Here is a 24,344-nt window from a genome sequence, read left to right on the forward strand (position 1 = left end):
TTGTTCTTGGGTGCCGTGAAGTCAGTTCCAACCCTTAGCAACCCTATGGGGAGCAAAAGAATGAAAAGCCTGCAGTTAGTTGCAAATATTTCTATGGTTAACTCCTGTCCAGAGCATCTATTTTATTGTGGTGAAATAAACATAACCACACTCTTGTCACTGTAACCATGGTCAAGTGTACAGCCCTTGGGCATTGACAGCATTCACCGGGTTGAGTAACCATCACCACCCTCCATTGCCAAAGGTTTTTTATCATCGTCAACCAAAGCACCATGACCCTGAAATACCAGCTAACTCATTTCCTCCTGTTACCAGGCCCCAGTAACCACCATAAAGCCTTCTCTGTATGCGTTTGCCTATTCTGTGTGTTTCAGCCATGCGGGATCATAATGGCATCCGCCCTCCCGGCCTGCCTTTGGTTTCCCTCAGCATACTGTTCAAAGTTCTCGCGTGTCACTGTGGTTGTCAGGACTTCAACTTGTACGGCTGGAGGATGAGGAACTCCGGTGGTTGCCGTTGCTAAGGGTAGTGGTTCAAGCCCAGCAGGCACTCTGTAGGAGAACGTGTGACTGCCTGGTCCGTCAAAGTGACAGCTGGGGAAACACGGTCAGGAAGTTCCGTGCTGTCCTGTAGGGATGCTCTGAGTCAGATTCAACTCAGCAATAGGTTTAAAGAGAAATAGACTACATTTTTATTTTTATCTGCTGGTGGCCACTTGTTTCCACATTTTGGCTATTGTGAACAGTGCTGCACACAAGCATGTTGGGGAATGGAGTTGCTGAGGCATAAGGAACCCTGGTGGGATAGTGAGTAATGTGCTGGGCTGCTAACTGCAAGTTCAGCAGTTTGAAACCACCAGCTGTTTCATGGGAGAAAGATGAGACTTTCGGCCCCCATAAAGATTTTGCTGTGAGATGGAACTCAATGGCAGTGAGTTGGGTTTTTTTATGATATTTTCTTTTTAAATTTTTTATGTTTAATGTTTTGACAAACTGCCAAACTGTTTTCTATATTGGCTGAATCATTTTAGATTCTCACCAGCAATCTAGGAGAAGTGTTATCATCTTTTGATACCCTTACAAACACCCCCCCCCCGTTTTACTAGTAACTGACATCCTGATGGGCATGGGATAATACCTCACTGTGATGTTGATTTCCATTTCCTTAGTGACTAATGACTCTGAACATGTCCGTGTGCTTTTGACCAGTTATGTATCGTTTTTGGATAATTTATTTGTTTATTAAAAATAGTTTTACTTGGATATAACTAATATCATATAATCCAATAGTTCAGTCATATTAAGAAGAAACCGTCACCACAATCAACTTCCTTCTTCCTTCTTGTACCTATTGCTAGTAGCACTTCATTTCCCCAACCTCTCACTCCTGCACGCAGGTAAGTACTAATCCAGTTACTGTCCCCAGAGAGCCTCCCATCCGGAATTCCCTATATAGGAACAAAGCAAAACAAAACTAACCCAGATTTTAAAAGACAGAAAAATAGAAAAGGGACTCAGCATCCATAACCAAATAAAACAGAGAAAATCTGCAATGGAGAAGAAAGCAGAGAATACTTTAAAACTGGAAGACATTCAAAATGGGTCATATGACTAGAAGTTACGTTCCAGCCTAACTACAGTTGCTAAAATCCACTTTACGATGCTCTCTGCCTGCTGTACAGAGCCTTCGCATCTCCCTAGACTGTGTCCAGACGGGATTTTCTGGGGACTCAATGCACCTTGGGGGCCCCCCGCAAATGGATTTGGGTCTCCCACTATCATCGATAGTGTCCTCAAAACCTGATGTTTAGAATTTAAACTCATGATACTGTTCCTTCCTCTGGGTTTGAATTTTATTATTTACAATTCTTGGATCACACAGGCTAGTGTACTTCTTCCCTGTGGATTTTATTGACTCCTCACTTAGGTGACTGCTTATTTTGAGACAAACCTTTAAGACCCCCGGCGCTATTCTTTCTGCTAGCAGGCACCACCCGCGGATTCCGGTACCACGTTTGGTCACAGCCGCCACATCTCCAAGAAAGACGAGCACTTGCCCATTTTTAAACTCAGTTCTCTTTTGTTGTTAGTTTGTAAGAATCTTAGTGTTCTTTGTATTAAACCCTTGTCAAGTACGTGATGATGAAGTATTTTCTTCCATTACTGTAAAATTGCCTCCAGTTTCTTATTAAAGTCTTTTGAGATGCAAAACATTTGGTTTTCAACAAAGTCCAATTTATCTAATTTTTTTCTGTTATTCTTTGTGCCATAGCTAAAAATACATTGTGGGAAGGTAGGTTCTAAATTTTTACTTCTCTATTTTCCTCAAAGTGCTTTATGGGTTTAGTTCCTAAATTAAGTTACTGATTTATTTTTTTAATTCATTTTCAGATGAGGTATGAGAGATAAGGGTCCACTTTTTTTTTCCAATCTGGAGAGCCAGCTGTTTCACCACCAGTTATTGAAGAAACGAGTAATAACTCATTGACTGAACTTGGCCCTTTTGTTGAAAATCTATGAGTTTATTATTAGAGCCTTTCAACTCTGTTCCATTAATTTAAAAGCCTGTTTTTATACCAGTGCCAGACATTTTTTATTACTGTAGCTTTGTACTATACTTTGAGATTGAGAAGTATACCTCTTCCTAGTTGAAGCATTTGGAAAGATCCACTTGGCTATTTTGTTGTTGTCTTCTGTTGGGTTAATTCCAACTCCCGGAGGCCTGACCATTTCTTAGGTTATCATCTTAACAGGAGCGCAGATCACCAGATTTTGTTTGTTTGTTTGTTATTTTTCCTCAGTGTAAATGGTGGGTTTCAGCCATCAACCTTTTGGTTAATGGTGAAGTATTTAACCATCACCCCATCAGGATCCCTGATCAGTCTACTTCATTCAGTATAGTGACCATGATGGCTCAATGCTTGGGAGCCTGCTAGCCAAAAGGTCAGGAGTTCAAGTCCTCCAGTTACAACGAGGGCGGAAGACGTGACAGTCAGGGGCAGTTCTACGCTGTCAGAGTTGATTTGATGACAGGGGTTGGATTTTATTTTATAATGACTCTTGCAGTGTACTCCCACGTGGTGCCAGAGTTTTCCTAGATGCCACGGTCCATGCCTATGGGTGTCAGCTATACCATTGTCAATTTCTCCATCAACCTACAGACATATGCAACTCCCACCTAAGACTCTTATAGATTGACTGGATTTTATTATCTTGACTCTTAACATGATTATCTTTCCAAGGATGTTATGGGATTTTTAATGCCATTTTTCCTATATCAAAATCACTTAGAGGTTCTGGTTAAATTTTGAATGTCACTTAGGACTTTGTTTGAGTGTACACCCACAAAGTTTTAGACTATCGGCCTGAAAGAGGGGCTATAAAAAGGAGACACAAATGGATAGGAAGACTGGAGGAGTAATGCCATTCTGGGCCTTTATTTGCTTTAAACTTGTCCTCTCACGTTCATTTCACCTGGATCTAGAATTGCTAGCCTGTATTCAGTTCCCTTTCCCTTAATAGCTTACACCTTACATATCTTTATTGGCATGGAGTACTCTAACATAGAGGCAGATGATCAGATCACCTGCCCGGAAGTCAGTGGGCCCGCTCACAAAGAGTCTGATAGGATGAACCTCCACACCTCATGCTGGCAGGAAGGAGACCTTCCTTGGGCTTACCCCAGTGTGTGTCGGGTTTTTCCTGAAAATGAACTCACACATACGCAACCCCCTCAGCCCGCATCCTTGGCAGGATGTGGCTCTCACGGCAGGCCGTCGTGTCTAAGGTGGCTCCTCCTGTAACCGTCCTTTCATTTCTCCTGGTTTCCTTTTCCAGCCCAATCCAATCGATTACTCCGTTGAGGATATTTAATCATCTTTCTCTCTTTACGACAGTTATCATGTTGGTTCAATCTCTGCCTCCAGCCTGCTTTATGAGGGAGATTTCTACAATGTGTCACCTTTTAATTTGAGCCATTATGGCATAGCAAATATCTAAAATTTAAGACCATTTATAAGTAAAATAATTGTCCCTATTTATAAAATATCATTATCTAGAAAACCACATGACTGCAGATAAAAATTTTAAATTACATTCTAATCATTTATTTTATACCTCCACATTAATAGTAATAAAGTGATGGGATTAATTACCTATCTAGTTTACCATACTTCTCTTATGCAAAAAAAATGCTTATTTCAAAATATTTAATATATTTTGAAATCTTTTTCCACTTCTCTTTTTTTTAGGCAATCAAATCTATTTAGTGTCTTTCTGAACTTTTGAAAGCATTCCAAACAATATAATTTAGACACAGTCTATTTAAAAGATGTGATTATAAAGCCTTTCAAAGGAATAATACCCTTGGAATAAACTTATCACAGTGACTGACATTAGAAGTACCTCATTCATTTCAATGCAAGAGGCCCCTTCTCCTATACGAGTGTATTTATCTTTTGAATGCATACCATGTCTCTAGATATTTCAGCTGGTTGCCGAAAATAAAAAAAGGGAGGAAGACATATTCATTACCCTTAACTTTACATTTTCCTATGTTCTAAAGTATATATTTTTGACAAGTTTCCATTGTGTGTGACATTGTTTTACAACACTCCATCATTTATGCTTTAAAAGTTTGAATAAGTTCAAGAATGCTTAACTTCTAAAACTAAGAGAGCGGTGGAAATTAATTGACAATAAAGTGACGATTAAACAAGTTTACGCTTTTATTTATTCTTCTGTTTATTTTCTGTTTTCCATTGAGCTGGCTTCCTGTACCTTCCCTGTCTTCTCCACTTTCTAGACAAACTTAATAAAACAAAACAGATCCCCATGCTAGAAAATGTTGGCCTACGAAGAAGTCATGGTTTTTTTTCCCCTTGAAGATTGCAAATCTCACGCCTAATCTTGATTTATCTGTTTGCCTTTAGTGAGGTAATGAAGATGAAGAAGAGATACGAAGTGGGTCTGGATAAACTGGATTCTGCTGCATCTCAAGTAGCCTCGATGCAGTCTGAACTGGAGGCGCTGCAGCCTCAGTTGAAAGTTGCCAGCAAAGAAGTTGATGAAATGATGGTCATCATCGAGAGGGAGTCTGTAGAAGTTGCCAAGACGGAAAAGATAGTGAAAGCTGACGAGACGGTAGCAAACGAGCAAGCCATGGCCTCCAAAGCCATCAAGGATGAATGTGACGCGGACCTGGCAGGGGCCTTGCCAATACTGGAGTCAGCCCTGTCTGCCCTTGACACACTCACTGCACAGGTAAGTGCACGGACCTACTTCACAATTGTGTGCCACTTGACACTGGTTAGTACTGAACATCTAGTTTGTCTCTCAAATCTAATGGTGCTGAAATTATTTTGAAATTAGCAAAACAAACAACCCAACAAACTAAACACTGTCATCCAGTCAATGCTGATGCCCGGGAACCCCTTGGGGCAGAATAGAACTTGCTCTGTAGGTTTTCCCAGCCTGTACATCTTCCTGGGAGCACAAAACTTCATCTTTCTCTGGCAGACCTGCTGGTGGGTGGGTTTTAACTGCCAGCCTTCTGATCCAATGTTTAACACACTGTGCAAGTAGGACCCCAATACTGGCAAAAGAATCCCCAAAATTATCTGAAAAAAAAAAAAAGACATGCATGAGCTTGATAAGACAAGTTTGCAAAAAGAAGAAAGCAGCTAATTGGTATGGTCCATGTAAGAGAAGAGTGTGCATCAGTGAAATTTTGCTTCCTGCTCAGGGAAAAATGCCAAGAAAGTGTTGTGATGTTAAAGACGGCTTACAAGGACAGGGCTATGGGAAAAACTCAAGTGTACGAGTGGTTTTCTTGTTTCTAAAAAGGTGAAATGTTGATTGATGACAAATCTTTTTCTGGACACCTGTCCACTTCCCGAAGGGATGCAAATGTTGACAAAATTTGTTCACTTGTGCTCAGAGACTGACGATGGACCACTGAAGAGATGGGGAAGTTTTCTGGACTATCTTGAAGTTTGGTTCGGTGAATTTTAACCGAAGATTTGGGAATGAGAAGGGTCACGGCAAAATTTGGGCCTTGGGTTCTGACTGACCAGGAAAAAGAGCTTCCACTGGAAATGTGCCCTGCTTTGAAAGAACAGCTCTGAAGCGACCCAGACTTCTTTTTTCCTCAAGGTTGTTACTGGTGACAAGACACGGTGCAAACATCAAACAAGCCAGTGGAAGACGCCATCATCACCTTGCCCCACAAAAAGCTCATCAAGTGAAATCAAAGATCAAGATCATGCTCATTTGATTTTTTGATGTGAGGGGGATCGTGCATTTGGAGTTTATTCCACCAGCTCAGACTGTTAATCAAGCTTTCTATTTAGAGGCTCTGGAAAGATTGGGTAACAGTGTGTAACAAAAAAGGCCTGATTTGTGACAGACAGGGGACTGATTTTGCCACCATGACAATGCACATGCTCATGGAGCCATCTCAGTGCACCAGTTTTTGGCAAAAAACAGCATGCCTTTTTTGTCCCCCCCCACACCTTACTCACCTGACCTCACTCTGTGTGACTTCTTTTTGTTTCTATGAATGAAGAGGAACTTGAAAGGACTGAAATTTGATGACATAAAAAAGGTGAAGAAAAACAAAACAAAACAGGGGAGGTGCTGTCAGCCATCCCAACAGATGAGTTTGAAAAATGTTTTCAAGAATGAAATTTTCAAAATGACAAATATATTCAGTGTAGTGGAGAGTACTTTGAAGGTGATAAGACTGTTTTGTAAAAAAATGTAAATACATAACTTTGGGGGAAAATATACAGTTTGGGGAGTGCCCTCTCATACCCACCTGGTATTACTATTCTCCTCAGGGATCTATCTGTCTTTTAGATGAAGCTTGAGCCACGAGGATGAGTTCTGTTCTTTGTAGTGGGTGGTGGGGTGGTGGGAGTGGGACGGGAAGAGTTGTTTGATTTTTATAATTTTATGTTTTGTCCATATTTTGCACCCACTCTATCCAGGCCTTCCTCCTAGAGTGTGGTTGGCAGTGGTCTGAGGGCCATCTAATTCTGGTCTCCCAAGGTTCCTATTGTCCATCAGTCATTTGGATGAATTGTTCCCTTGTACTTTCTTTACTTTAAATATTTAAATACTTCTGTAATTGATATATATATCACAATGGAAACAACAGAGTACTGTCAATATATATTACTGTGTATGTATTTTTAGTAATGCATAAAATAACATTTCTTACAACACATTTTTATAATACCATTAATTTAATATAATGTAGGATTTGAAATTAAGGTGTGAGGGGTGGACAAATTCAAGAGAAAAGTAGAAGTGGATTTTAAAACATAGAGTGATAATCTTGCTTAAAAGTTTGGGCGGCGGACATGCAGCAGGACAGCAAGGGGAGCAGAGCAAGGAAGTCCCAAGGGAATTCCAAAGTATGCTTTGGGGCCAGGGCATGGCACCCCATCAAACTCGACCAGAAAATGTTCCATAAAGGTCAAAAAACAGACCTTGAACTATTTACAGGTTTTTAATTCTTTTGTCATTGGTTTCTTGTTGTTTTTGTTTTCTTTTATTGCTTTGTTTTGCTCTCTTGTTTTTGTGCATATTATTGTCTCTGCAGGTCTATTTAGACAAGATAGGCTGGATAAACAATCTGGAGGAGAAAACAACAGGACTGATGGTTCCAGGAGGACATGGGAGATGGGGATGTGGGGGAAAGGAAGTGGTGTTTACAAACCCAGGGACAAGGGAAAGCAAGTGATCTAAAATTGTTGGTGAGGAGGGTGTAGGAGGCCTGGTAGGGCTTGATCAAGGACAATGTAACCGAGAGGAATTACTGAAACCCAAATGAAGGCTGAGCATAATAGTGGGGCAAGAGGAAAGTAAAAGGAAATAGTGGAAAGTACTAGGAGGTAAAGGGCATTTATAGAGGTCTAAATAAAGGCATGTACACATGTAAATATATTTATATATGAGGATGGGGAAATAGATCTATGTGCATATATTTATAGGTTTAGTATTAAGGTAGCAAATGGACATTGGGCCTCCATTCAAGTACTCCCTCAATGCAAGAACCCTTTGTTCTATTAAACTGGCATTCAATGATGCTCACCTTCCCAACACGGTCGCTGAAGACAAAGCAGGTGCATAAGCAAATGTGGTGAAGAAAGCTGATGGTGCCCGGCTATCTGGGATCTTAAAGGCTTGAAGATAAGCAAGGGGCCATCTAGCTGAAGAGCAACAAAACTCACATGGAAGAAGAACACCAGCCTGTGTGATCACGAGGTGCCGAAGGGGTCAGGGATCAGGCATCAAAGAACAAAAAATCATATCATCGTGAATGAGGGGGAGTATGGAGAGGGGCCCCAAAGTCTATCTGTAGGCAACTGGACATACCCTTACAGAAGGGTCTCGGGGAGAAGATGAGCCTGTCAGAATGCAGTGTATCAACGATGAAACATACAACTTTCCTCTAGTTCTTAAAAGCTTCCCCCCCCCCCCACATACAGTATCATGATCCCAATTCTACCTTACAGACCTGGCTAGACCAGAGGATATACACTGGTACAGATAGGAACTGGAAACACAGGGAGTCTAGGACAGATGAACCCTTCAGGGCCAATAATGAAAGTAGCAATACCAGGAGGGTAAGGGTAAAGTGGGGGAGAAAGGGGGAACGGATCACGATGATCTACATGTAACTCCCTCCCTGAGGGATAGAGAACAGAAAAGTGGGTGAAGGGAGATGTTGTCATTATAATGTATAAATTATCAGGGTTCATGAGGGAGGAGGAGGAAGGGAGGGAGGGGAAAATGAGGAGCTGATACCAAGGGCTGAAGTAGAAAGCAAATGTTTTGAGAATGATGAGGGCAACAAATACACAAATGTGCTTGACACAATGGATATATGTATGGAGTGTGATAAGAGTTTATGAGCCCCCAATAAAATTATTTCTTTTAAAGTTTGGATGGCAGTAAAGGGGAAAATGTTACATCTTTTCCTCACATCATACTCCAAAATGGATTTTAGACTGGCTGAAAAATTAAATAGTAACATTATTATAGAATTGCAGAAAATGTATGTCAAAATGTTTGAAATCTGAGAGTTGAAAACACTTTCTATATGAGAGAAATTAGAGACTACTGTGCAGTTTAATTTTATACCCCTCTGTATTTTCATAATAAATACTGATAAATAAATAAAGACTGATACATTTTTAGTACCTAAAAATCTAGAAATTTTATTTGCCAGAAAGACCATGGACAAAATAGAGTTGATGCACATCGTAGACAAATGGGCGTTGTATCTTCTATGGAAAGAGCTCTTGCAAATCAGTAAGAAAATATACAAGGAAAAAATGAAAAGAGTAAATATAAATGGACATTCTACCTCATCCGTTTTTAAAGAAACACAAATTGACGCAAAATTCTTTGACCTACAGAATGACTACCAGTGCTCCCAAGAGTCTGGTTAAATGAGCACCTTTCATTCTTTCTGGAGAACAGCTTCTCAAACTGTGCCAAAGGTTTGAAAGGTGAGAAGTATAAGGTTTTCAATTCAACATTTCAGTTCTTATCATTATGATGGCACACAGATGTTTATTAGCATGGAAGGAGCTCCGCTGTCTAGTTTCATATGCAGGGATCGTGAATGTGTGTTTTGTGTAATGTGACTCCAATGCTTAAAATACAGCATATGTTCTGGTTTGTAGCATATACACATAGAAAATAATTTAGAATAATATAAATAAAAATTTTCTCAACAGGGCTATGCAGTCATATATGTGTACACTTTCCATGCATTTTAATGTTTGCATTGAGCATATATGTTATCATTTTTCATAAGCTAGCTAGCTCTATGTTGTGACATCCAAATATCCCTTTGATGTGTTATCTAATATGGGACATCTTCCTTTATTAAGTCTATTTAAATTTGTCAAGATTCTTTGGATGCAGTTCTACCATTGCCATCATTTCTGCACGTGGATGGAGCCGTCTTCTGTATGCTGGGTTACTAGCGCACATTCCGTTTTAAGTAATTGGCGTGTTGTTCTTTGAAGGACATCACCGTGGTGAAGTCTATGAAGAGCCCGCCTGCTGGCGTCAAGCTGGTGATGGAAGCTATCTGCATCCTGAAAGGCATCAAAGCGGACAAAATCCCTGACCCCTCGGGCTCGGGGAAAAAGATCGAGGATTTTTGGGGTCCAGCCAAGAGACTTCTGGGTGACATCAGATTTCTACAGTCACTTCATGAATATGACAAGGACAATATACCTGCCGCGTATATGAATATTATAAGAAAAAACTATATTCCAAATCCAGATTTCGTCCCAGAGAAGATTAGAAATGCATCCACGGCGGCAGAGGGGCTGTGTAAATGGGTCATTGCCATGGACTCCTATGACAAGTAAGTCCTGTCAGAAGAAACTAACTGCTATGCTGGGGTTGCCTTTTCTCATTTGGTCGCTTCGGTATTTTGACCCTTACAAGCTATGTAGGTGAGAGGCTTCCTAGAAAGTCATGTCCAGTACCTGCTGTGTTTACATTTTTATTGGGGGCAAAATGACACCAATCAAAATAGAGAGCACAGCAGAGCTTACACCTCTGGGCCTTCTGTGGGTTTGAACATGACCGAGGACTCCAGTAAGCTTTCATTTATTTACCACCCTCAAAGTAAACCAAACTGAAGGAAATCTTTCAAATCATTAAATTATTCATTGTTTTCCGAAAATAGCAAGGACAAACTTAGATGGACATTCTACTTACTTAAGGAACTTAGATGGTTACTTAAGGAACTTACGTAGTGACACCTGGGGAGCCCGGACTCACTGGGACTGTCTTGTTTTTCAGCTCTCACACGTTTTCTGCCTCTGGCTGGGTGCAGCCTTGCCACACTTCTGTTGCTCTGTGTTAATGGAATTTCTCTGGGGTTTCCTTCTTCACAGTTTTCACCTTACAGCCTTTGGGCTTTCAACGATTTTTCTGTATTGAGAAATCTACATTAAAAAAAAAACAACGGAGAAAAGAGTGGCATTGGCTTATATTTTTAAATAAATCTCTTGTAATACCTCATTTAATTCAAGACAATTAGACTAAATTTTTAAAATTTGGTCTGCTTCGATACCTTGTTTTGATGGGAGTAGATAAATTATGCCTCACACAGATATTTACATAGACAAGGAAGGCCTGCATAGGCCACTTGAATGGAAAGGTACGTTGGGGACTCCCAGGAGTTCTGGGACTGATCTTTGACAGCAACTGGCATGATAGCCATTATTTATGTGACAGCCTCTGTTGATTATTGTATGAGGATAATGTATATCAAAACAGAGTAAAACATGATTTCTTCAAAAAAACAGCAGAGGATGTTTATATTCATTTTGTTATGAAAAACACAAAGCCAATTTGAATCATTGTACATATTTAAGTGCATGGGTTTTTAAATGTAGGGTTCATGATAATATTTTGATGGTGAATTTTAATTTAATGTGTATTTCAAGTAAACACTATTGACTCAGTTTACAAGGAGCACTGACTTGGTTAAGACTCAGCAAACCGGTTAAAATAGAATGAAACTTGCCTGATCCCGTGTCAGCCTCGGAGTCATTGCGATGCTTGCGTTCACTGCTGGAGCCACTGGGTCGGTCCCTGCCCTTGAGGATCTTCCTCTGCTTTCTCATCCTCTCTCAACTATAAGCGGATCTTTCGGACTAACGTTTCAGTGGAGCTTCCAGGCTAAGAACAGACTACAAGGAGGGAATAAGCTATTCTCTTCAGAGGAATTAGTTGCTGAAAACATTATGGACAGCAACAGAACACTGTCAACTGTGGAAGGTCTAATAGTAAAGAAACAAAGCAGAACATTGTCAGACACAGCACCAGAAGAGGAGCCCCTCTGGTCAGAAGACATTCAAACTATGACTGAGGAAGAGCTGCTGCCTCTTCAAAGCGGAGTCACCCATAATAACATGAATGGGAGCAAAGTCCATAGGAACAAAGCCTTTGCGACCTCCATTGCTGATGGTTCATGACGCAAAATGCAAAGAAATGGCAGCAAAAATCTACTAATCGGTGGAACTTGAGACTAGGAAAATTAGAAGTCATCAGAAATAAAATAGAACGTATGGAAGTCAATATCCTGGGCATTAGTGAGCTGATTTTTAATCAGAAAATCATTTGCTCACTATCTTCTAGGATTATTTGCTCAGCGTGCAGATTGAGTGTGGTGAAAGCATCCAGCCCAGGAAGACAGCATTTTATTCATGTATTAAAACATCTCAGTTGATAGTCTGTTGATTCCTGGAACCCTGTTTTCCTCCACCGTAGCTTGGAAGTCTCTCATCATCAGTTCCATCTCGTCATGATTATATGCTACCTCCTGTTCTGTTTAGGAGCTCTGGTGTTGTAGTGGCTTTATGTTGAGCTGCTTACTGCAAGATCAGCAGTTCAAAACCACCAGCTGCTCCTCAGGGAAAAGGCAAGGCTTTCTACTTCAATAAAGAGTTACAGTCTCGAAACCCACAGGGCTATGTCTGCCATGTCCTATAGGATCGCTAGAGTCATTCTGAGTCAGAATTGACTCGGTGGCAGGGGGTTTGCTTTGTTTGTTTGTCTTACTTGAACATCATCCAATTCTTTTTGGTACAATACTGTGTATATTCCTTCCATCTTTGGATGCTTCCTACATTGTTCAGTGTTTTACCTGTAGACTGTTCAATTTCCAACTCAAGGCTTAGCTGTTTCTTCACGTCGTTCAGCTTGAGAAATGCTCAGCATGTTTTTCTCTTTTGGTTTTCTGTCTCTATCTTTGCATCTTTCATTATAATACTTGAAGTTGACTTCTCAAGCTGCTTTTGAACTCTCCCGCTCTTTTACTTCACCATTTTTCCCATTCGCTTTAGCTATTCTGTGATCAAGAGCAAGTTTCAGAGTCTGTCCTGATGTTCATTTTGGTCTCTCCCCACCCCCATTTTTAATATTTTTAATAACCTTTTGCTTTCCCCATATGTGATGTCTTTGATGTCATCCCCCAACTCCTCTGGTCTCTAGTCATTAGCATTAAATGTGTCAACTATGTACTTGAGATGGTCTCTGAATTCAGATAGGATACACTCAAGGTTGCGCTTTGTCCTTCATGGACTATTTTTAATTTTCCTCAACTTATATGGGAGCAATTGAGAGTCTGTTGCATAGTTGGCCCCTCTTCCTGCGCTGACTGATGAAAATGAGTTTCTATTGCCCCTTTGCACAGATATAATCTATTTGGTTCCTGTGTATTTCATCTGGTGAGGTCTATATAGGTATTCATGGTATTTAAAAATGTAAAATTCTGTAATGTGATCTCTGGCATTCTTTCTATAACCGAAGCTATATTTTCAAACAGCTATTTTTTCCACCTTTCTTTTACATTCCAATGAAAAGTAATTATCAATGCATCTTTATTGCGTGCTTGATCCATTTAAACTTCAGAACTTGGTAATGATCTTCCATTCCTCCATCTTTTGCAATTCGTGTTTGGGGCCAGCTTTTATAGCAATCGTGTCTCATAATCATATAGATCGCATACCATTCATATTACCCAGTCTTCCTTGTAGACATCTGACTGCTGTCCGATCGCTGACTTTCCTCAGTTATACTCCGAGGGCCTTCCCCTCCGAGGGGCTTGTTTTCCAGCATTATATCTGACAATGTTCTCTTGCAATTCAGAAGAGCTTCACAGACCAGGTTTTTTTTCCAGTCTGTAGCCCAGTCCTTGCTAGTCTGGAAGTTCTGTTGAAAGCTGTCCAGCATGGGGATCCTGTCGGTATTTGAAGTACTAATGGCCTGACTTCCAGCATCATGACAATACAAGCCGTCGAACAAACACACAGACCGTCATTGTTCTTCATAGTAGTAAGAGAATTCATCTCCACTCTCTTTTTGTAGATAGCCCTGCCTGTTACCAGCACACCTACTTATAAGCTAGCTGGTTTGGGCTAGGGCTATATTTTGAGATTAAAGAAAAAATGAAAATGATAAAATATCTCCTATCCTGCTACTCAGAATTATGCCATCGCCAATTACATAAGTTTCTATTCACAGTATGATATTCTGTTTGAGTATCCTATTCCTTTTTGTGGAAATTACTAAACTTAACATGCAACGATTGAGTATCTTATTTCAGTTGAAAAATGTTTACTTGAAAACAATGTATATTTGATATCTACTTGAGTAGTCACTACTTGCATGTTGGATCAGGTTAGGGTGTTCCTTAGGGGAACTATGGGATGAAGTCAATTTTACCTGAAGATATGCTTTAGGTGAGCAGGGTGGATATTAGAAAAGTAAATTCAGTGGTAGGAACTGCAAGTGGAATGTTGAATGAATATTTACCAATTTTATTTTTTGTAGAGTGGCGAAAATAGTCGCTCCCAAGAAGATAAAACTAGCTGCAGCCGAAGGGGAGCTTAAGATTGCCATGGATGGTCTGAGGAAGAAGCAGGCGGTCCTTCATGAGGTGCAGGCCAAGCTGGCCAAGCTTCAGGACACACTGGAATTAAATAAGCAAAAGAAAGCTGACTTGGAAAACCAGGTATGTTAGGATAACAGGCCAAGATGAGTACGTTTTTCACTTGCTGTAAACAGGAATAATGCTTGTGCTGATGCATATGTAGTCCCCAATCCTGCTTTCACTCCTAAATCAGTGTTGGGCAAGTAACAGCCTGCAGGTCAAATGTGATTTTGTTTGGTCCAGCAGTTTAGAATGTTTGGTGGCTTCTTTTTCTTTCATGTACAAGTTAAGGATGTTTTGACATTTTTAAACACTTACATTTTAACTGGTTCCATCCCAAACCCCAAACTGAATCCATTGCCGTCGCAGCCTTTCCAACTCAGATGACCTGACCGTAGGTGTTACAGAGGAGAACTGCTCCAGAGGGGTTTCCCGGTTGTAATGTTAATAGAAACAAATCCCTTGACCTTTCAAGGTGATAAGAATTTACATAATATCCTGAATTGTTTCCTGTAAATCCACCAGGCCTAACTCATTTTCTTTCTAATTCTTCCCATTTTTTAAGTCTCTGTCTTAGATGACTAGACTACTGAGCTACATTACTTAACCGATTCTTCCTCTTGTAAGTATGGCAATGGAGAAGCCAAATCCTAAGTAGCCTGGATTGTACACAAATTTATGGCAGAGCTCAGACGACAGCTTACTACCCAGAACCATAGCAAGACCGCTGGTTTTTTGTGAGTTATTTTTAGATTTGAAACATTGCTCTAGCTAATCTAGTGTTGCCATCTGTAAAAAGATTAAGTGCTAATGCCTGATTATATTCCAGAAAAAGTGTGCCAACTAGAACAAGAGTCCACATTTACTGAGAGACTGCTATGAGCACGACACTGTTGTGAGAGCATTGTTTATGGTCTCATCCTCACTTCAACCCCTTCAGCTAAAACAGTGCAAATAGCTTGACGTCGTCGGGTCGGATGATCGCCTTCTCGTAATCCAAGGCCTGATTCGGTTCATAACTAACACTGTTGAAAGAAGAATGGTGAAGAAGGAAACTCAGAAAACAAAGATACTTCAAGACAGGACATTAAAAGAAAAAAAGCTTAAATTTAAGAAGCATCAAACATATAACCAGTTACATACATATCTCCCTTTTGAAAATTTTCTTTAGGTACACCGTTATACTTTTATATATACATTTTAGTATGAAAGCACTTATTCTACACAAATATATAATTAAAACCCAAATACCTATTTGCTATAGAATCAAGTCTGACTCATAGCAGCCCCATAAGAGAAAGTAGCACTGCACTTTTGCATTTGCAGGTGTAAAGCGTGTCTGTCGGGGGCAGAACACCTCACCGTTCTCCCGCAGAGCTGCTGGCGGGTTTGGACTGTGGGCCTGTCACTAGCTGCCCAATTTATAATCCATTATGACACCAGGGCTCCTGAATAAATATTAATAACTGTAGAAAAAGTGTGAGGTTCTTTCCCCAAAATAATCTCTATGCCAGTTATTCAATTTGTCTTTTCATGCAAATTATTTCATGTTGAATCTCAAGGTAGCCTTTACTTAAATTTATTTCCTTGCAGGAATAATTATACTATAAAACAGAGAAAGTAAATAAAAATAATAGAGGTGCTCTGCCAGAATATTGCCTTTCCATAGATTGAAATGGCTTTCCCCCAAGTTCTCCAGCTCCATAATTATCCTTCTTTATCGCATTACTTAATTATACATAATAAAAGCTGATTGGCAATCTTGTGCACAAAGTGGGCTCTCAGCTACTGACTGATGCCCTCATTTAAGATTAATTGCAAGTGTCTAAATAGACTGACACAATTTAACAACTTGAAAATGGTGCTTTGTAAATGAACATAAATTATCAAAACTTTTCAGCATTAACCTCTAAAATAACTACTAAATCAAATGAGCCAAATGAGGGGGAAAATGTTTGTAAAAATGTTTAAATAAAATTAATCTACACTCTATAAAATGGAGGGGAAGGCACGTGTATTTGTAAATGCCCTTTATTGGTGACCTTTCAGTCTCCTATATCAGGCTATCCTGAAAATAGAGTTAGGATTTGCATTCTGTGGAAACCCATCATGAATTGTATAACTTGTGTTCAGGTATATCACTTATACAGAAATAAACCAATTTTTTTCTGGCTTTTCTAGTATTTATAATGAGATATGTCACGTTTATTTTATGCTTAAAGAAAAAAATATCCAAACATAAGTTTGTAATTTTAAAAAATGGTCTCTGAGGACATATTCTTGTTGATTTTAAAATTTTGCTGTACTTTATGGTGTTGGTGCAGTCTTACGTTCTATCTTTTGTTTGTTTGTTTGTTTTTATCTTTTAGGTTGACTTATGCAGCAAAAAACTAGAAAGAGCTGAGCAGCTTATTGGAGGCCTGGGAGGTGAGAAAACCCGATGGAGCCAAACGGCTCTGGAGCTGGGGGAGTTGTACATCAACCTGACAGGTGATATCCTCATTTCCTCGGGAGTTGTGGCTTACCTGGGAGCCTTTACATCTAACTACAGACAGGTATGGAATGCTGTCTTTTCTCTAAGGTCTCTTCATGAGCAGAAATCACCGCCAACATTTAATTTTTGGACTGCTGTTCTACTTTCTAAGCATAAGGACCAATATATTTTAAATGATTTATATATGTATATTTTAGCCCTCTAATAAATCAGCTATGTAGCCGAAAGAGTCTCTATGAACTGTTCCTTTAGAATAGAATACATTTGTAAAATATAAATGATAATATGAAATGATAGGTCCTGGTGATAAAATTGCAAAGGGCAACTTCAAAAGACGGCATAAGATCCTATCATGAGATGTGCAAAGAGCTGGAGTCAGAAAGCCGGAAAGAAAGAAGTGCTCAGTTCTCAAGCTGGAAGAACTACAGGAACGAGTCAAGCCTCAAGTTACAATAATGAAGGAATCTATAGGCAAGATATTGAACCACACAGGAAGCATCAAAATGATGATGTGATTATGCGTATTTATTCAGTTCTGACAGGCCAGAGAGGTGGATATTGGGGTTATATATGTTGCTCAGACTCTTAATGGGCATCTCTGAAGTTCTGCAGAGAAATGGTAACAGGCAATAAATAGTGACATTTTTCAAATTGTATGGGAATTTTGGATTCACCTTAGTCTATAACTTACCTTGTTGACCAAACTTCCCTGAGACTTATCAGAGAAAATTTTTTTAAAAAAAATGATGATGTGAATATAGTCATTGAACAAAATAGAACTGTCTGACATTCTAACATTTCAAGAGGTAGCTTGTGATCAAGAACTGATGGTGCTGAAAGACCAAGGCCACTCTGCACAGAAGGCTGGAGCAAAAACACGGCTCCGGGAATTGACAGACCCATGGAAATGTTTCAACAAGCTGATCAAGCACCAGAAGCACTCTCTGTTTATGTCACACAAAAAAATTGGAACACAGCTATCTGGCCAATTGACTGGACGAGATCTATATTTGTGCCCATTCCAAAGTACGATGACCCAATAGAATGTGGAAAGTATTAAACTTTCCTTATATATCCTTAATATCATACGCAAGTAAAGTTTTGCTGAAGATCATTGTGTTAGTCCAGGTGAACTAGAGAAACAAATTCGGAGACATTCATTAGTGTAAGAGAGAGGTTTGTATCAAAGAGCAATTGTATATTGAGATCCCAGTCCAGATCAAGTCCATAAGTCCAATATTAGGCCATATGTCTGATACTAGTCCATAACTTCCTCTTATTCAGCACATTCAATGATGCTGAATGCAGGAAGACCAGAGGCTGGTGGGGGTAAAGTCTTGTGGATCCAGTGGCAGTGGAAACATCACAGGGCTGTGTCCCCAGGTCTCTGCCACATGGCTTGTCAACAGGAAGGTGAAGCAGGGAAAGTGGGTGGCCCTCGTCCAGGGAGAAAAGAGGGGAAGTTCCCAGAGTCCTCATGAGAAGGCCATGCCCACTAGATTGCGTCATCAGGCTGTGACCTGATTGACAGGTTAAGCTCCACCCCTTCACTCTATTTATCGAGTTAGCATGAAATTATGTCACTATAACAATCATTTAAAAATGCAGTACACCGCATGAGAGCGGCTAGAAACTCCTGCCGGATTAAGAATAGGATTTGGCATGAGATTCACAGTTCAAAACCTCCAGCCAACCTGAGGGAGAAAGATGTGGCAACCTGCTTCCACAAGGATTTAAACCAAAAAGTCAGCTGCCATCGAGTCAGGTCCTACTCATAGCCACCCTATAGGGTAGAGCCGAACTGCTCCACAGGGTTTTTGAAACGGTAAATGCTTAAGGGAGCAGACTACCTCACATGTCTCCCACAGAGCGGCTGGTAGGTCTGAACAGCCAAACTTGAGGTTAGTAGCCCCATAATTAACCCATTGTTTCACCATTGCTCCGCTGTAAAGATGTACAGCTTCAGGAATACTACGAGGCAGGCTCACTGTGCCCTGTAGGACTCCACTACACTGGGATCCATTCACGGCAAGTGGTGACATGATACTGACTGGTAATAAGCAAGGCAATGGCTGCAGCCACCTTTTCCCTTCTCTGAGAGCTCAGAGCCACAGCCAGGTGCCTGCTCTGCCTCCTGGTCAAGGTGAAATCTCTCCCAGCTTACCAAGAGCCGTCCCTCGGCCCCCCGACCTTCCTGACAGACTCTGTTCCGAAGGACTGCAGCCCCCGACCCTTCTACCACCCTGCTGCTACAGACTGCTGCCTCTTTCTCCCTCAGAGCAGCTACTGCGTTCGGACCGCTGGCCTTTAGCTAAGGGTCAAACACCAACCACAGGGCCACAGGGCTTCTCCAAGCCAGTGGAGGAGAATAGAAAGAGCATTAACTTAGGATTCAAGTCTTATTCAGGATTCAAGTGTCATAACAGAGGTCTCATTCCTGTTCTGTCATTTCACGTCATATATATCATCAACATCGTGGCCAAATTCACTTTGGAGAAAATCTCAAATTTAAGCAAGACACCATTTAGGCATGTGCAAACAAATGCTAAAATGCTAAAAAAAACTAAACTAAAAAGTCTCACTTAAAAGGAGTGACTGTTTACTCTCTCTACTTGTTCAGCACTAGACTAGACTCTATTCTGAATGTCTCACTTCTCTTTATTTTCATTATTCTTTTAATTTTATGAAACCTCTCCTCCTGCTTGAAACAAGATGCCTCCTGTGAACTCACTGTCCTCATCCAGATTCAAACAACCTCTCCGTCCTATCCCATCTGTAAAGGCAGTTCCCCCCTCTGCACACCTCCCCCCATCAGCGGGCATCTTTATTCTCCCCAGAGAGTCTCTGCAGGCCTCTTACTTCTCATTTCACTAGTTAAGTCACCTAGACTCCCTCTTAACATTGAATGGAATTCATGGGAAATCCAGTTCATTGTCTCACCTTCTAAATTATCGTTTTATTTGAGGAGAAGGTGGTAAGCAGAAGTCATTTTTAAGGTAGAGTTTTAACAATGGGTTGTTGACTACAGAAACAACATGTAATCAAGGGGTATTCAAACTGTTTGATAACCTCCAACCTCCTTTCTCTCTCTGTGTGTGTGTGTGTGTCTTAAGCACCAAACCAAGGACTGGACAAGTCTGTGTAAAGGAAGAGACATCCCCTGCTCAGACGATTACTCCCTGATGAGCACCCTCGGGGAAGCTGTGACGATTCGAACGTGGAACATTGCCGGGCTACCTTCTGACTCGTTTTCCATTGATAATGGGATCATCATCATGTAAGGAAACTATATGTCTCACAAATGACCTTTATGAACTAACCACTAACCTTGTTTCCCTCGGCAACTTTGAGCAATTGTCCCAGTAGCATTTTACAGTACATAAAACATTTGACTTCCTTTTCATGATATAATGGGAGGCCCATGGCCTTACAGATGATCATAAACAAACAAAAACAGAACTCACCGTTGAATGCATTGTAATTCATTGTCAGCAAATAGCACAAAACACTCCCCGAGGAAGTGAAGTTCCAATATCCATGCCCAGCAAACGCAGGGCTGATTGTTTCAGGTCTCAGTGACCGAAAGGGGCAGCAGAAGGCAATTATTGGTAATTGAGAGGTCGTTCCACATTCCATCATATTTCCTGGTGTCCTACCAGCGGGAAATACACGGATATATTTTGGGGTCCTCGGTTGACTGGAGTTCCTGGAATCTCGTGGGTAGTAGCCAAATCCTTGAGACTGGGTTGAGAGAATTCTGGAGACTTCGTACAGCCTCGCCTCCTCTCCAGGTCTCTCCTGCCGGAAGTCCTCAGGATGAAGCCCATCATCCAGTGTGTTCCTACTGCGTTCACGTGACTGTGTACTTTTCATCCATTGCCAGGCCCCTCCTGCTGCGGGCTTTGTATGTTAGACACGGCCTGGGTGGTCCGTCCTGTAGGAAGCATTTAGCTTGATGCTGCACGAAGTAATTTGACCCGTTTCTAGACAATTTCCTACCAAGAAAGCAATTGGTAGGTAACAATGAAACCACAAGGATGATACGTAAAGTAAAATGTCTTTGAAGAAGTGCGGTCAGAGTACTCTTAGGAGCAATGATCTGCAGACTGACGCTCACGCACTTTAGACAGGTTACCAGTGGGGGCCTGTCCCAGGGGAAGAACAGCATCCTTGGTGAAGGAGATGGATTGCCAGCAAAACAGAGGAAGGCCCCCCGTGGCCTGAAGTGTGGCGCTATCGCGGGCTCAGACATAGCAAGGGTTTTAGGACGGTGCCGGACTGGGCGGTGTTTGGGTTTTTGGCTAAGATGTGCTGAGTTGGAAGCTAATAGCACGGTAAACCAGGTAAAAATGGTTGAGATGTGAACTTTTAAAATAGCGCTAACCGTGACATGTGAAGGCTAGTTATTCATTAAAGTTTGTTTTGTAATGAGTCTGAAAATTATCCTACCCAATAAAACACCAATTCATGCATGTCCCTATTGTTCAATAAATCATCTTGTCACATGGGTTTAGCTTTTATTTACTGCATTTTTCCTACAAAAATTTGAGGCATGTGCAATTTGAATATAATATAAAAATGGGATAAAATCTGGAGACACCACTTATAGGAAGTCGGAAAAACCACTACTAGAAGCCTGGGATGGCTATCTTTCCATTAGTCATGCTTTCTGGTAACTACCAGGAGCTCTGGTGGTGTAGTGGGTCAAGAGTTGGGCTGTGATCTTCAAGGTCAGCAGTTCAAAACCACCAGATGCTCAAAGGAGAAAGATCAGGCTTTCTACTCCAGTAAAGAGTTGCTGTCTCAGGCACTCACAGGGCAGTTCTACTCTGTCCCGAATCAATTGGAATTGATTTGATGGGAGGGAGTGAGTCTGACAACTAAAGCAAAGAAAGATAGACTGTGTGACTTAGCATCATTGTCAACCAAGTAAAATGGACTGAGGAAGGCAAACTTTTTCAGGAACTATACTTAAATATAAATATTAGTTTGAAGAAAAGGCTAAAAAAGCTGAACTGTCTTTGCTTTGTGCTGCCTTAAGGTGCAAAGTCTCAGGTGAGTCATTCTAAATAATAGACATTCATTTTCTCCCAGGTCTGGGGGCTAAAAGCCAAATCGGGGACTCATTTGTGTCCATTCCTTCTGGGAACCTTTGTCCTAGTTTCTGGTGACCACTGGCAACTCTTGGAGTCCCTCTGCTGCTTCCTGTGCATCCTGGTGTCTTCTCTTCTGAGCGACCTCTCTGTGCTTAGTCTGCTGTTGTCATAAGATATCTCTCAGACGTGATCAGGTTAAGCATCCACCCTACTTCGGTAGGACCATGCTAACACAACAAAAGAAAGTCCCTGTTTCCAAACAATGTCACATTTCCAGGTAAAAGAAGAAGTAACAAGACTTCAGCATGACTTTTGGTTCTGGAGGCAGGGTGGGGGATGTTGTTCATAAAAAGGCAATCAACCCTCTGCCATTGAGTGAACTCTGACTCCTACCGACCCTTCTAGGGTCTCTGGTGCTGTAGATATTTATGGAATCAGACAGCCTCAGCTTTCTCCTGAGGATCAGCTGATGGGTTTGAATGGTCAACCTTGCAGTTAGCAACTCAATGCTTATACTCAAAACCCCAAACTCAACTGCCATTGAGTTGATTCCTACTCAGGGCAACCTTATAGGGAAGAGTAAAGCTGCCCCTTTGGGTTTGAACTGCTGACCTTGTGGTCCCAACCCACTGTACCACCAGGGCCCCTCCAGTGATTGTGGAACTTGAAGCTGAGTGCTGGCTGCTCTGCTTTTCAAGCAGATAAGCTAGTCCCCGGAGAGAAGCTAGGGAATGCGGAGAAGTGAACCCTATTCTGTTGAGCCCTCCTGCTAACCGGCAGGTAACCACCAGCTGCTACCCGCCCAAAAATGTGGCAGCCTGCTTCCCCGAGGACGACAGCCTGCAAGTGCTCCTCCATCATATAGGCCCTGTGAGTCAGAATCGACGTGATGGCAATGGCTGTGTTTGGGTTTGGGCAGCTAGTGTAGTCTTGAACGACGTAACAAGTTCGTGACATGCAGACAGTCCCTGGTGGTGTTTCATGTGAGAATTCACATTAGACATAGAGATTTAGGGGAGGCTGGTGGCATCGTGGGTTATGAGTTAGACTGCTAACGACACAATTGAGAGTTCAAACCCACCAGCTGCTCCTCAAGAGAAGGACGAGACTATTTGGGACTTGACAGCGTGGGAGAGGCACAGGGGCAGTTCCACTCTGTCCTGTAGAGTTGCTATGAGTCAGAGCTGACTCAGTGGCAGTGAATTAGATTTTTTTTTTTTGGGGGGGGTGAGCTATGGAAGTTTAAAGAGTTTAGGTAACTTCAAGGTTGGACTACTAACCTCAAGGAGGGTGGTTCAAACCCACCAACTTCTCCACAAGAGAAGCATAAAGCTGTCGTAAAGAGTTACAGTCTTCAAAACCTGATGTCGAGTTGCCATTACTAGAAAAATGGGCATGATGGCACTGGGTTGGATTTGGGCTGGAGGCTAGAAATCCTGCTCTTCTTTACTCTGTAGGCCAGCCAGCGTAGGCCTGCAAGTACTGACGGGTTTGTTGTGATTGCGGTACCTGTACCCCCCAGCAAAGCCCATCCATTCCCCCTGAGCACGGTGAGCCCCTGGTCCACAGTCACATAGTGATAGTCGTGTCTTTATTGCTTTGATTTGCAATTTCTATCCTTTGTCCTACCTAGATGTGCATCTATGTTTAGCCATTGGAGGCCAGGCTGTGTCTTTTATTCTAGCCTCTCGATGGATCCTTCCTTTTGGATTCAGTTATATTTCAATGGTGATCAAGTCATTGATGTAGTATTTCTGATCTTAAGACGCCAAGTCTGTCAATGATTATTATTCAGGACAAAACACTTTTTGGAGGGGTGGGATTAGAGATTGGTGTTAAGGAGCCATTCACTCTACATTTTTGCTATTGATGAATTAAAATGTTGAAATATTAGCAGAAAGTTATGTCAGAGACTTGACTATGACAGGAATATCACTTTTTCTTCCCTTCCTGGCTTATTTGCTAATGCAGTCTTACAGGGGGCCGTCAATAAATAGGCTCAGGATGATCATTTTAAGTGTCAGATAAGTACACACCTCACAATCTTACTGAAGTAGTACCTTCTCCCATTCACCAGATAGTTGCGTGATATCTGTCTAGTACTGAGCACTTGCTAAGGAATTGTCACAGTGTTGACTGCTTTGCGCCTATTATCTCACTGAATGAGGAGTCAATAATTTAGGGAAACTTAAGAATCTATAAAATCTGGGCAAGTTAGAATATAATTAACTTGCAGAGCTTATAGACCCAAAGTCTCTTGGCTCATCAGAATTCCAAAA

General features: G+C 41.2%; 1 protein-coding gene across 1 annotated transcript in view; it reads left to right on the forward strand.

The window, feature by feature from the left end:
• DNAH7 (dynein axonemal heavy chain 7) overlaps positions 1-24,344 on the forward strand; it is a 249,562-nt gene that overhangs the window by 151,524 nt on the left and 73,694 nt on the right. The window contains exons 43-47 of the mRNA XM_075528957.1: positions 4,931-5,261; positions 10,046-10,392; positions 14,376-14,556; positions 16,845-17,030; positions 20,083-20,246. Coding sequence (XP_075385072.1) covers positions 4,931-5,261; positions 10,046-10,392; positions 14,376-14,556; positions 16,845-17,030; positions 20,083-20,246 — 1,209 coding nt within the window. The remainder of the gene's footprint in view (positions 1-4,930; positions 5,262-10,045; positions 10,393-14,375; positions 14,557-16,844; positions 17,031-20,082; positions 20,247-24,344) is intronic.

Source organism: Tenrec ecaudatus, chromosome 13 (genome assembly GCF_050624435.1).
Source record: "Tenrec ecaudatus isolate mTenEca1 chromosome 13, mTenEca1.hap1, whole genome shotgun sequence".
In the NCBI taxonomy this organism is placed as follows: domain Eukaryota; kingdom Metazoa; phylum Chordata; class Mammalia; order Afrosoricida; family Tenrecidae; genus Tenrec; species Tenrec ecaudatus.